This window comes from Pieris napi, chromosome 9 (genome assembly GCF_905475465.1).
Source record: "Pieris napi chromosome 9, ilPieNapi1.2, whole genome shotgun sequence".
Classification (NCBI taxonomy): domain Eukaryota; kingdom Metazoa; phylum Arthropoda; class Insecta; order Lepidoptera; family Pieridae; genus Pieris; species Pieris napi.
The window spans coordinates 4,195,809-4,210,448 of record NC_062242.1 but is presented as its reverse complement, the minus strand read 5'-3'; the positions used below and the strand labels follow the sequence as shown (position 1 = coordinate 4,210,448).

At 31.5% G+C, this 14,640-nt stretch overlaps 1 protein-coding gene across 7 annotated transcripts in view; it reads right to left on the bottom strand.

The window, feature by feature from the left end:
- Positions 1-14,640, bottom strand: part of LOC125052167 (syntaxin-binding protein 5) — a 141,658-nt gene that overhangs the window by 21,701 nt on the left and 105,317 nt on the right. For all 7 annotated transcript variants that reach the window (XR_007117415.1, XM_047652793.1, XM_047652797.1 and 4 more), the window contains exon 4: positions 9,598-9,732. Coding sequence is in view for 6 of the 7 variants with exons in the window: in XM_047652793.1 (XP_047508749.1) it covers positions 9,598-9,732 (135 nt within the window). In the remaining variant the exon portion in view is untranslated. The remainder of the gene's footprint in view (positions 1-9,597; positions 9,733-14,640) is intronic.

The window sequence follows — 14,640 nt, the reverse complement described above, 5'->3', positions numbered from 1 at the left end:
AAAATGAATTTGCCAGACATTAATTCGATTGTTAAGTCTTGAATTAAAATGATAAAGTTTTGCAGTATGATGAAGCATTGCATTTTAAGAAGCGTAATTTTTGATTTTTCCTTTTTAAATACGTCTACCTGACATACTTTTTTTATTGCCAGACATTTTGCACGTTGCTAACTATGTGCCAGACGCGATTTTAAGTTTTATTTTTATGAAAATTTCAAAGCATTTTAGAATGTCTGTAATTTTAATATTATGTTATTTAAATATAAGGAAAACTGAAAATGAATTTGCCAGACATTAATTCGATTGTTAAGTCTTGAATTAAAATGATAAAGTATTGCAGTATGATGAAGCATTGCATTTTAAGAAGCGTAATTTTTGATTTTTCCTTTTTAAATACGTCTACCTGACATACTTTTTTTATTGCCAGACATTTTGCACGTTGCTAACTATGTGCCAGACGCGATTTTAAGTTTTATTTTTATGAAAATTTCAAAGCATTTTAGAATGTCTGTAATTTTAATATTATGTTATTTAAATATAAGAAAAACTGAAAATGAATTTGCCAGACATTAATTCGATTGTTAAGTCTTGAATTAAAATGATAAAGTATTGCAGTATGATGAAGCATTGCATTTTAAGAAGCGTAATTTTTGATTTTTCCTTTTTAAATACGTCTACCTGACATACTTTTTTTATTGCCAGACATTTTTCCCATTGTTAACTATGTGCCAGACGCGATTTTAAGTTTTATTTTTATGAAAATTTCAAAGCATTTTAGAATGTCTGTAATTTTAATATTATGTAATTTAAATATAAGGAAAACTGAAAATGAATTTGCCAGACATTAATTCGATTGTTAAGTCTTGAATTAAAATGATAAAGTTTTGCAGTATGATGAAGCATTGCATTTTAAGAAGCGTAATTTTTGATTTTTCCTTTTTAAATACGTCTACCTGACATACTTTTTTTATTGCCAGACATTTTTCGCGTTGCTAACTATGTGCCAGACGCAATTTTAAGTTTTATTTTTATAAAAATTTCAAAGCATTTTAGAATGTCTGTAATTTTAATATTATGTTATTTAAATATAAGAAAAACTGAAAATGAATTTGCCAGACATTAATTCGATTGTTAAGAGATAGAGATAGAGTTTTAGAAGATAACGAAAGTTCCCAAGAAGATGATATGAATGACACCGACAAAGACAGCGACGATGATGATGATGATTATGAAGATGCCTCTTTTTTGTGACGTCACTATACGCTAAAAAAACTTGAAAACTTAATATTAATTATTCATAACTTACATTTAGTAATTAGGACAATTTAAATAAAGTGTTGATTATTAATTTTAATCAAATTTTATATTCCTTTTTATGCTCGTACTACAAGCATTATACTGCAATACTTTTCATGACTTTTACATTTTAATTCAAGGCTTAACAATCGAATTAATGTCTGGCAAATTCATTTTCAGTTTTTTTATATTTAAATAACATAATATTAAAATTACAGACATTCTAAAATGCTTTGAAATTTTCATAAAAATAAAACTTAAAATCGCGTCTGGCACATAGTTAACAATGGGAAAAATGTCTGGCAATAAAAAAAGTATGTCAGGTAGACGTATTTAAAAAGGAAAAATCAAAAATTACGCTTCTTAAAATGCAATGCTTCATCATACTGCAATACTTTATCATTTTAATTCAAGACTTAACAATCGAATTAATGTCTGGCAAATTCATTTTCAGTTTTCCTTATATTTAAATAACATAATATGAAAATTACAGACATTCTAAAATGCTTTGAAATTTTCATAAAAATAAAACTTAAAATCGCGTCTGGCACATAGTTAACAACGTGCAAAATGTCTGGCAATATAAAAGTATGTCAGGTAGACGTATTTAAAAAGGAAAAATCTAAAATTGCGCTTCTTAAAATGCAATGCTTCATCATACTGCAATACTTTATCATTTTAATTCAAGACTTAACAACCGAATTAATGTCTGGCAAATTCATTTTCAGTTTTCCTTATATTTAAATAACATAATATTAAAATTACAGACATTCTAAAATGCTTTGAAATTTTCATAAAAATAAAACTTAAAATCGCGTCTGGCACATAGTTAACAACGTGCAAAATGTCTGGCAATAAAAAAAGTATGTCAGGTAGACGTATTTAAAAAGGAAAAATCTAAAATTGCGCTTCTTAAAATGCAATGCTTCATCATACTGCAATACTTTATCATTTTAATTCAAGACTTAACAACCGAATTAATGTCTGGCAAATTCATTTTCAGTTTTCCTTATATTTAAATAACATAATATTAAAATTACAGACATTCTAAAATGCTTTGAAATTTTCATAAAAATAAAACTTAAAATCGCGTCTGGCACATAGTTAACAACGTGCAAAATGTCTGGCAATAAAAAAAGTATGTCAGGTAGACGTATTTAAAAAGGAAAAATCTAAAATTGCGCTTCTTAAAATGCAATGCTTCATCATACTGCAATACTTTATCATTTTAATTCAAGACTTAACAACCGAATTAATGTCTGGCAAATTCATTTTCAGTTTTCCTTATATTTAAATAACATAATATTAAAATTACAGACATTCTAAAATGCTTTGAAATTTTCATAAAAATAAAACTTAAAATCGCGTCTGGCACATAGTTAGCAACGTGAAAAATGTCTGGCAATAAAATAAGTATGTCAGGTAGACGTATTTAAAAACGAAAAATTAAAAATTACGCTTCTTAAAATGCTTTTAAAATCCAGGATTTTTACCTGGACAGATAGGATGCGCACTAATGAACGCAACCACTACCGCCAGCCAGATTGCCCAGACTCTAACCGGAAGTGCAAGAAGGAAGACATATCACAAAATCAGCTGACCTAAAATTCTTTTTTTTCAAACGTTGCTACCTCCCGCACTATAAGTGCAAATTTAAAACAAGAACAGTGTCTTCCCCTTAAGTTAGGCTATATCGTAAAGTACCATGATGTCTCACTGAAGAGGCAATGTATACAAAATTCCGTTAAAGACGTTTTATGTAGAGTACCCTCTTATAAACAAGACTTTGTCAGCATGCCATTTATAAATAGAAAAAGTAAGTTCAGTCGGATGAATGCCAAATAGGATGAATGTAAAACAGGGCGAACTGGCCGATGTGAATAGCCCCTGCTGAGCCAAGGTCCATTCCACATCATTCGTGGCCGTAGAGGACCGTGAGATTAACGGCTAGAGGCTGAATGCGGACAAGGCTACGCTGTTACCGTGTCCTCACGAAAAAAAGGATGAATGCCAAGAGTCTAGAAACAACTATCAACGCGTTAAGCCGTACGTGATACTTATCTCGAATGGCGCTCTAACCATGTTAGTGTTGAAACCGGAAGTTTACCGGATATTACAGCGTCAAGCCTGCCATGGAACGGGTATGACGAAATATTATGGTGGTATTTTATGATGCATTTCAGATATAAATAAAATAACCTATACGTTAGCATAAGCCGTTTGAACCCCGAATACGCACCAATGGATTGATCTATGTATGTACGCAATCAATACTTTGTGTCAGGCACAGAAGGCGGATTGTTTACCGTTTTTGAAGTTATACTTCTTTAGGCGCGTTATGAAAAATTTATGAGAGTGAAATTTTACGATGCGCGCGCACCTGTGACACAAAATTGGGAGTGTGATTATAGCGTGCGCGAGCGAGATAGGAATAAGACAATCTACATGTAAAAAGAAATAAAATATGCGTGAAGTTCGTATGCGAAGAATTTTGAATGACCATAATGACATTTGTCATTTACCTTTTAAACAAATAAAGGAGTTTTGATTATTTTGTCAAAGAAATTTATTAATTTTATATTGTGCAATACTGCCAAAGCTACAACATACATCTTAGTGTTTGGTAGAGATGTTCTAAATATATAATAATATATACTTTTAACTAAATAGAATTTATGTTACACTTAATGTAAGAGAATAATAATAAATAATTATTTATTAAATTTTTCAAATGTAAACTAAACTTAATTGACTATAATGACTCCTTTTCCAGTCTTTGATTATTTAATTGTAATTAATTATTTGCATGCAATCAAAAACTATTTTTAATAATGCCAAAGAAGTATAACTTCTTACGCGCGTACATAAGTACACGCACCCTTTTTTTTTAATATGACAGCATTTTTTTAAAACCTTTTATTTTCTTAATTATATTTAACTATACTTAGATAACAATTTAAACATAGAGCATGCATGAGAAAGGGTTGATCTAGTTATAGGTTTGACCTTTAATATGGATTAATGCTATTAGCAGAGGCAAATTAAAAATTTATGGTGATAAATACGTATAAATATTATTAATGCATTGTGTTCATCTGAACAAAGGTTACCAATCTTATTAACAATAATTACATTTTTCATATTGGGTGTTGTTTTTCCCATTATGGGAAATATACCAACAAAATCATCAGAAAATATATGCGTAAATATAATATAACAGATACCTAGTGGTAGGGGAGCCCAAGAGGGGATTTCGGGATTTACTAAAGCGCGGCAGATTAATATATAGGGGGATACCTTGTACCCGGTTAAGTACCTCCACAAAATATGAGGCCCATATATAAGGCCGCACGTGAGGGAGACAGGATCAGTTTAGTAAAAAAAAATTGACCATCAGAAATTCCTGAGCGCGTCAGATTAAGGTAGGGTGAGTTAATTACATCCTAAAAAGTGTATATTCCACTAATCTGACAATTTGAGAGTGACGGAAAAAAAGGGGAGGGCAACAAAGTTGTAAAAAAAAAACGTCATCTCGACATTCTCGAGCGTAGCTAATTTTTTTTTTATTTTGAAGGAAATAATTCAAGAATAATGAAAAATATATAATCTGACGATTTCCGCAAGCCGAAATAACAAAAATTCGTCGATAAAGTTAAATGCGTGCAGCTGCGTGATGCCTACATTTCCTTAAACCGATCGGAATCTACTAAACGGCGTTCTAAATATTTCCCTCAAAATTACATTTCCTGTGAATTTGAACCGATTCGGACCGATAGATTTTGAGAAATTTTGAAAAATCTTAAAAAAATAAGAAATATTTTTTTTAAAGTGGTTTCTTTATCGATCAACTTCAAAAACTAATCCGCCTTTGAGCTTGAAAAACCACGTCGATCGCCACCAAGCTGGTCAAAAGCGGTTGATTCGTTCGAGAGATATCGTACACGAAAGAAACCCGAAAAAGTGTTTTTTCGGGATTACTCCGAAATTTGTGGTTCGATCAATTAAAATTGCAAAATGACTTATGAGGATGATAAAACTGCGTCGAATGCCGCCAACCGCGTGAAAATTGCTTGATCCATTCAAAAGTTATTGCGGTTTGAAAATTCCAAAAATAGTGTTCTATGATACTTCTATCAGGCTTTCGAGCTTGGAGAGCTCAAATGCATAGAAATGTTATTTCTTTGAACTCAGCGAGCTCAAAATATTAATTTTAAGCGCCCAGGAATGGAATTAGCGGGAAGTTGCAGGGATGGCCCTTTAGGTGAACCGTTTTTCTATTTTTTTTTGTCAGATCAGGCGAATCCCTCTAGATAATCGTCAGATTATGAGACAGTACGTTTAGAACATAAAGATGAACCACATATATCTTAATCTGACGCGCTTGAGTATTTCAAAATTGCGATTTTTTTTTGCAAATTAAGAAAATGGCTGTGGGTTTGCGTCCCATCGAAATCGTCAGATTAGTGAATGAGAGCTTTTTTTTGGTGCACTTAACACTCCCTTAGAAAATCTGACGCGCTCGATAAAAATTTTTTTTTTTAATTTTCAACCCTTAAATACAACCACCCGCATCATGCAAACGATCAGATTAACATACGTACATTATTAAAAATACGTAGGGCATAGATGCTATCAATATCTGACGCGCTCGAGGATGTCCATGCAACAGTTTTTTTTTACATATTTAACTATCTATAGCCGCTTCCCCCACCGATGAAAAGGAATTTATCATATAACATTTTTTTCTTCTCTTTATCTAAGCTTTGCATCCCAATAGGTCTCTACGACGCTCGAGTAAATCCCCATTTAGCATCGTGGGCTCCCCTACCATAGAGAAACTCCATATGAAGGAGGATTCGCACATAGTAATACGTACTATATTACTGTACGTATAAATGTTAGACAATGAAACACCGCTAGAAATATTAAGCTTTCGCTTACACTGCTCACTTATAGAATCTCTCAACAATGAAACTGTAACAATTGAAGGATTTCTGCGAGGCTTGCGGGTATATAATAACGAGTTTAATTGTCTGGTCCCGTCCCGTCTGTCCTGCGGCGGGACACAGCATCCAATTAACACTCTTGTTATTCCACAACTAATTGAGTTGCATCAATTTCAAGAGAGCGCTCTTCGCGTAATGAGAACGGGAAACACTTTTTTTGAAAATGTATATTCACATAGAAACGACAAAATAGTCTTAAATATTCATACACTACATAATAATTATACAATTACAAATTAATATATCATATACTAATGGGGGTCTGTAAATTAATCAAGTATTTGCCGCCGCAATTATTGATGAAAATTTAATGAATCTTGTTAGGGATCTAACCGCAGCGTGGTGGACGGTTAAAACATAAATAATTTTATCAATATTGTGTAATTATTTTGCGATTTGTATGAGGAAGAAATATTTATTTAATTTTATTGATTTATTTATTCACACTTTGTTGCTTTATAATATAAAAATTTAACATAATACACATACATACATACATATATATTAACATTGATACATGGTAGTGACGTTTAAAATAAACTTTAAATGGTGATGCGATACAGTATTGCATCAAGTTGTTCGTTTTATGTGTCAAATTCATGGGCCATCTGGTTATGACGTAGGATTTGTTGGTACTTTGTGCCTGGCTGTCCCTCGTTATACACTTTACGACCTAGCAGTACATGAAGGGATGTGATACAGGACTGATAGTGGTTAAAAATTCTCATTTCAGAGGTTTGGTCATTCTGACACATTTTAGATCTTAGGGCCAGAAAGAGTTGATCTTAGGGCCTATTTTTCAATTAGAATATAACCATATTGATTATGTTTATTCGCTGTATAGCTTTAGACTAATAAAAAATATTCTACAGATCCTACGATTTCAGAACGCTACAGATGTAATATATTTATTTGCAAACAAGAAACCTACATCTTGATTCACTTTCAGTGTACTTTTTAAGTTTCGAATGAACCAAGTAGCGAGATAAGAACATGTGAAAGCGGCGAATGCAAATGCCGGTGTTGCATAACCCTAACAATCTAAAAGGGGATAAATATTTAACGTGTACCGCTCGAGTTACATAGCGAGTAGGCGTAGAACTCGGGTTGACCAAGCACATAATATAACGCCGGTCTCTACGTCATATATGTACTACGTATTATATATTTTAAATATGTTCCATTAAATTCTCATGGAGGTATAAATAAATTTAAAATGACATGGAATACTAATTATACACGACAGAGAAGTGAATTAAATCTGTAACTATAAATTACGTAATAAAAATAAAGAATAAGTAGGAAATAATAGCAACTAGCTTGATAAACTAGTATATTTATTAAAATAATTTAGATTGATTTTCAATATAATTAATTGATGTCATAATGAAATATTATCACTATAGCAATATTACTAAAGCCAAATTTGTCATAAAACTTTTACCTTTATAATGGTATTAGACGTTCAAAGGGTTAACGTTGCCTAAGACAATTAAGTAGGTGAGGTAATTATTGTAAGTATAGGGCGCTACTTGTTGTCCTAATTAGACGCTAAGAGACTTTGTACGGGATTAATTAGTTAAGAGCTGTAATTTGTTGCTACTTTAAGATAAGGTTATTTTAAGGTACTTATAAACATATATTTTATTGTAAATCACTATTAAAAAGATAGAATATATATGTTGTTAAATTTTTATGAAAAATAGTTGGTGCTAAGGTAATGAGGGTGATAGTCGCATAGACAGCTCGTAAACGTTAATGTTTGCTACACAATGTGTAAAAAGTTCGGCCACGCGACGCATTATTGAACATTATGTTTTACACTCCGGAAGAGCGCCGCTATCTGTAGCTATTAAACCATTACGCTTAAACCCGCTACGTAGCCGCTACGCCGTAGCGCCATCCGCGTTCTTTAGAAATGTACAATTTCAAAAGATACACATATTTTATTTTTTTAACAATTTAAACAGCTTTAGTTATATACATTATACATGGTATAATTTGATAGTTAAAATGGTATTCGTTTGCTTAGTAAGCAATGTGGAAAGTTGGTATTGCCAAAAATAACGGTATAACTAAGATTGCTGCAATGTGATTACAATTAAAATTATACACTTATAATTTCAAAAAAGTGTCTTAATATTATAGCAAAGTTTTTGAGGGTTTCTACGTCAAGAATTCTCTAGAACATCGTTTAGAAGTACCGTAAGAACTTTGTATCACATAATGCTGTTAAAAACTGAAACCTGTATGACGCGACCTAAGTAATGGCCTCTAGAGGCTGCGCTCGCTACGAGATTGTGAACCTGTTACGACCTACTATAAACTCTTTAAAAAGCTTCAAACAACATTTCCTAGAAGCCATTTTATGGTCGTTTACTTCCGGTTTGAAGGCTGTGAGCTATAATTACTTTTCATAATCTACGTTTAAAAAACCTGTTGTCGAAATCTTTCCTTAATTTTTTTCGATTAATTAATTTCGAGGGTGTATAAACTTTTCAAGCTTTGCCATTTTCCAAGTAATCCGTAAACAAGTAATTACCGGAGGCGCCTTGGAAACACAAATACGAACTTAAATATTAGAATTATTATTGAAATTTGAATTTTGAAATTTGAAGGATATTCAAATTTCAAAGATAATTATATACATTCTAAAGTTGGTTAAAAAATACTCTTGTTATATCTCAAGATAGATATTAAGACTTAAAAATATATACATATTTGAAAAATTGTAGCATATGTTTTATGTAGAATAGTATTAAACGTTACAAATAAAGCGATGCACATTTTCAAGTTTTTTTCTATAAATGTACTGAAAGTCTGTGATTGTGTGCTTGTATTGTTAACTGTAAAGATAAATCGCAGATGATGATGCAAGAGGGAATAAATGGGGTAATTAGCTGCGGCTAACGACTACGTCAAATCTTTAGACATCCATTTAATAAACTAATTTATCATTTCTACAGAAAAGTCATTAGAAAATGTTGATTTCTGCCATCTGTAAACTACATCATTATAATACTTTGCCTGTGACATAGACATCTAAACATTGTAATGAAATTCAATATAAAAAAATCTATTGGGGCGAGATGATAAGACGATACGATGGCATGTCGTTTGATTGTGATTGGTCAATAGCATCTCTAATACATACGCCGCAAGACCAATGACAATCAAATGAAACGCATATATGACATAAAGAAAGGCAAACGATGTCTCCATCTTCGAAGGTTAAGCCATTAGAACCAGCGGCGTGAGTGTGTGTGAGTGGTGAATTACAACATTTACTACTCACACTTCGATTGCTTTATTCCAGTTTATAACGTAGCCGCTGAGGGCAAACGTCTCGATGTTGACGACATGCACGTTCCCTCGTTCTGTGCCAACATGCATCCATTTTGAAGACAACGGCAGATGTAGACAGGTTATCCTGTAATAAAAGAATATTAAGGTTTAATAAATATTGTAATACGTAATTAATATATAATAATATTAATATTATTTTAGACCATAATTTTTCTATTAAAAAAAAACTATGTTATTATATTCCACTTCTTTAAACGAAGCGAATTTCTTTTACCCATATTTTCCTTAACACAAAAGTTTTATTTTAAGCCAGAAAACTTTAGAACTCTGAGTTCGGAACAAGATTTTAAACTGCAGCATAGTTTAACATTTTTGATTTCTACATTATTTAAAGTTTCTATAAACAAATATTTTTTTTGTAAACTGCGAATATTTCAAAAAAACTCTTTTGCTCTTGAATTTGCTGAACATTCGTTTGAATGTGTTTGTAACCACGTAAAACCATTGAATGTGACATAGCTGGAAAATGAAAATGGTTTATTTTATCCGGTTCAATCTATTGGAAACCTATAAAACGCGTATATACACGTAAAACGCACAGATTCTGGCGCTAAATTGAGGATTTGGCTTTAGATCACACATGATCATGCGAAGGTTTATTATATACCTAGAATTCTAAGGTAAGTATATGCCCTTACGCCCAACGTATTGCACTGACATATTTTAATTATTTGAATTAAGGAAAAACATGTTATAGAATTCATAAATTATTATTTAAAATTTCGGCAATAAAAGCTTTAATATAATTGAACTTAATGCAGACTGGCAGCCAGATAAAACTTTTTATGACAGGATTATTCTTTCAAATTTGAATTAGTTTTATTCGAAAAGTTGAGAGATTCTCATCAAATTACTCAGCAACAAATGATAAATTTAATATTCTAAATCGGTTCTAGGTTTATAATGTAAGCTAGCAACTAGACTTCGTTGATGAAAAACAACTAAATTCACAAATAATATTTGTTTCTAAGTAGTAATATGGATATTTTAGTTGTTACTTGGAACTTTGTCATACAAAGACACAGATATAATAGGAAACTTAAAAGACTGTTGAAAGTGAATCTATTAACAACTAATTATCAAATAGGAATTGAGTAAAAACTCATAACATTTAAATAAATACCAACAAATTCCCATTTAAATGATCGTCAGTCGGTGATTCAAGCCAATCACGTTCCCACGTGAACAACAAATGAAATTGTTCATTCACCAGAACCCATCCATTAATCCGCCCGCTTTGTTCTACTGAATTTCAATTGTTAATATGTTTTTGTATGAAAACAATATTTGCACGAAAATATTTTGCAAGAATTAGATGTAAAAACCGTCGGCGATAAGGACAGTTGTTACGGTAATTGTAACTCCGAGGTAACGAACGGATCGCGTGTGTCATGTGGCGTCACAGTACGCGTATAATCACAGAAAAGCGATTATCGCGTAACTGATGTAATTGGAACAAACGAATAGGTTATCGGGTGGCATTAGAAATTACGTTAACTTAAATATCTCTCTATTAATGTAGTCAATGTGGCGATGAATAGCGTCATTCCTTCATAGTTTTGATTGTTGATTCACGCAATACTATTTTAGTAATAAAGGTTTATTTGTGGTAGGTTATTCCAATCACGATTTACGCGACAAAAAAAAAAAATACATTTAGAACTAGCGTACCTATTTAAAATTCAATAAAGATCAATTTTTTTTTAAATGTCATCAATAAATGCGTCTATAGTATTAAATGCGTTCAGTTTCATTCAGAAAGCTTTAAATAATATGCAAGTTTTAATCTTTCCATCTATATTCAATAACACTTTGAAGGTTTATAAAAGTTATTAAAATTAATGTTAGCCTTATATAGTAGTCATTTCTACAAAATGGTAATGAAATAAGGTTTTTCAAATTAAGGTTTAACACACGCTCAATTTAGAGTAACCAGCGATTAAATTTGCCATAAAATTTAACGACTCCCGAAATGTTTTTTGTGTCAGCGCTTTCAAAATTCATATAAGAAGAAATATAATATCGTATAAATTCACGTTATTTTAGAGTTTGTTATATTGTTACATTATATGAAATAACGTTACTAATCCTAATAATACGTAAGATGTTATTCAACAATATTTGTTTATTAAGCTGATAAAATCACAACAATATTAATTTTATTGCAATAATGTAAAATAAATAATCAGTTACACCGGCGGCAAGAAAAAAAAATACTACAATAATTATGAATTGTTCTTATAGCTTTTTTTATAGTCGGTTTGTCTATATATGTGTGTGTGTGTGTGTCTTGGTATAGATACATATAAATAGGTAATAAAAATACTATTATTAGGTGTATTTTTATTAAGGTAAGGTTGTAAAATTATCACTTTCAGTAAAACATTTCAAATCTCACTAATGTAAGCTGGATGCCGTTCAACGCAATGGCCGAGTAATTACGGCCTCGTGGGCCATCGCTGCCTTCTATGTAGTGTGGGGATGGGGGAGATGTATTGTTACCGTACATGTTAATTACCTATTTTATACAACACGTATGCAAATGGCGTCAATGAAATGTGGATTGGATAAAGGTGGATTATCCTATCTAAGCACTTTATACGAATTATTTCACGGAGTTGTTACCTGCTCAGTTAAACAGCGCTACCAATACTAACTACAACTAAAACTTAGAAAATACAATGTTATATATTATTAGTATTTTACTGAGGATTTTTAATCAAAATACAAGTAAATTTTAGCCATATAAGTGTGACCCGCGCAATTTTTGAATCTCTGTAATCATCTAATGTTAATACTATTTTTAATGATATTTTCTAGATAATTCCCCGACTATGTTGTCGTCGGAGGTATTAGATGATTAAACACTACTACCTATTTCTTTTAACAACTTTTTGACTGACCTTTACAGCAAATTCCAGAAAGATGCCTCAACCTAATGTTGAACATTATTTCCTTTAAATTCGTCTATGTTACTTTTATTACCATAGCTTGTTCAGTGTCAATGAATCTAATCATGTAATGATATGGACATGATAGGATAGGATTATGGACAATGCAACCGTATTCATATCAAATAAATAGTTATAGGTTTAAGATATATCTTTATTGTCAAGAGAGCTTATATTTAACGTATAAATAATAATATTTACCGCAAAGCCAAAACAAGACACGTAAATTGTACGGATTTAAAAAAAAGAAAATATTTATTGAAATGCAAAATTTATTACGAGTATTAAAAAGCTATTTACTAGTGATTTACATGACATTTCATTATTCATTTTGTAATAGTCTCAGGCATTAAGCGCGTACGTTTGCATTTGTACTAATAAGAGAGTTATTATCATTTCCCTCATATATAAATATTTTAATACGTCGATAATGCTTATAAAAATAATGTATGCGTATATATGCGTACTGTTCATATTAAATTACATTATGAATAATCATAATACAAATAGTAAATATTACTCAAAATTTACAGCATCTTCAATGTTATGTAGAAAGCGCTAAGATGAGGCCACTACGAGAACTGAAAGGATAGCTCCTCGTAAAGACTGCAATTAAACTACACCCACGTTTATTGCTCAAGTTTTCTACGGTAATCAAAGAACATGATCGAGCTCGTTTAGATAGGTACACAAAGTATACTCGTAAAGATTAAAAAAGGGAAAATAGTTTAGAGTTAAAGAACATATATCAGTAACAAGAATGAGATATCATACCAGTTACAAGAATGTTACTCGTATGATATCTCCGTATAGTATCCGTTTACTATCAAATATCATTTTAAAGAGAACAGGTTTGTATTTTTGTATGTCTGTAATCAATTCCAATATCCTTTTAAAACTGACCGTAAATTATGAAATGTTCTATTGATACATCTTCCATAATTTTTTTTATTTTTCAGCACGACTACAATATACTTATACTAAATTATACTCAACTGTATTCCGTAATTTCCTTTACTTATAGTTTATATCTTAATTGTCTGCAATATAATTTTCTTCAAACATCACTCTTCAAGATGTCCGTCTTAATAAAACTTTAACAGTTAACCATTCAAAAGTTTAGTTTAACAACTTTCTCAATTGCTTGTCTGTACTTTTCGCTAACGTTGGACCTAATTATTTCACGTTAACTTTTATGTTTTCTCCTAAAAAACATTCTAGTCTATCCTCGGAAAAATATCCTACGCGCTTCAGACATTTGCACTTCGTTTAGAATTTAAAGTAGCAATGAAGATTATAACACGAAAATTCAATCAGTCTTCAATAAACCGATACCGTCATATTCCCCGGCGTACAATGTGAAATGCAAAGCTAAGAAGTCCATGCTACTGCGACAATTTTCTATTCACTTATCAAGTTTGAGCGCAAAGTTCCACATTGCCGATGCAGTATACTTTATTTATTGAGACTTGTACTGTGAAATATCCTTATTTCTATCCACATTTCAGGTTATGTAAATAAAATCATTGGCGCTACAACCTTTATAGGTCTGGGCCTCAGATTTATGTATCTGTTTCATGATCATTTGTTAATGTAATAGGCAAGTAGGTGATCAGTTTCCTGTGCCTGACACTTGCCGTCCAGTTTTTGGGTCTAAGGCAAGCCGCTTTCCTCACGATGTTTTCCTTCACCGTTCGAGCGAATGTTAAATGCGCACATAGAAAGCAAGTCCATTGGTGCACAGCCCGGGAGATCGAACATACGACCTCAAGGATGAGAGTCGCACGCTGAAGCTCTTAGCCACCGCTCAGTTTATGTTTCCCACTAAAAATACTTATCTTTATCTTTTACTTTATAAGATCGGTGAAGGTAGAAATATTGTGCATCAATTATAAGAACTATGTTACTAGCAAATGCCTGGAATATCACCTGACTATATTGACAACAACTTACAAGTTTATAATGGAATTTAATCGTTTCGTGAGTAATTTTTCACTTGGCAACTTAATATGTAGTACAAA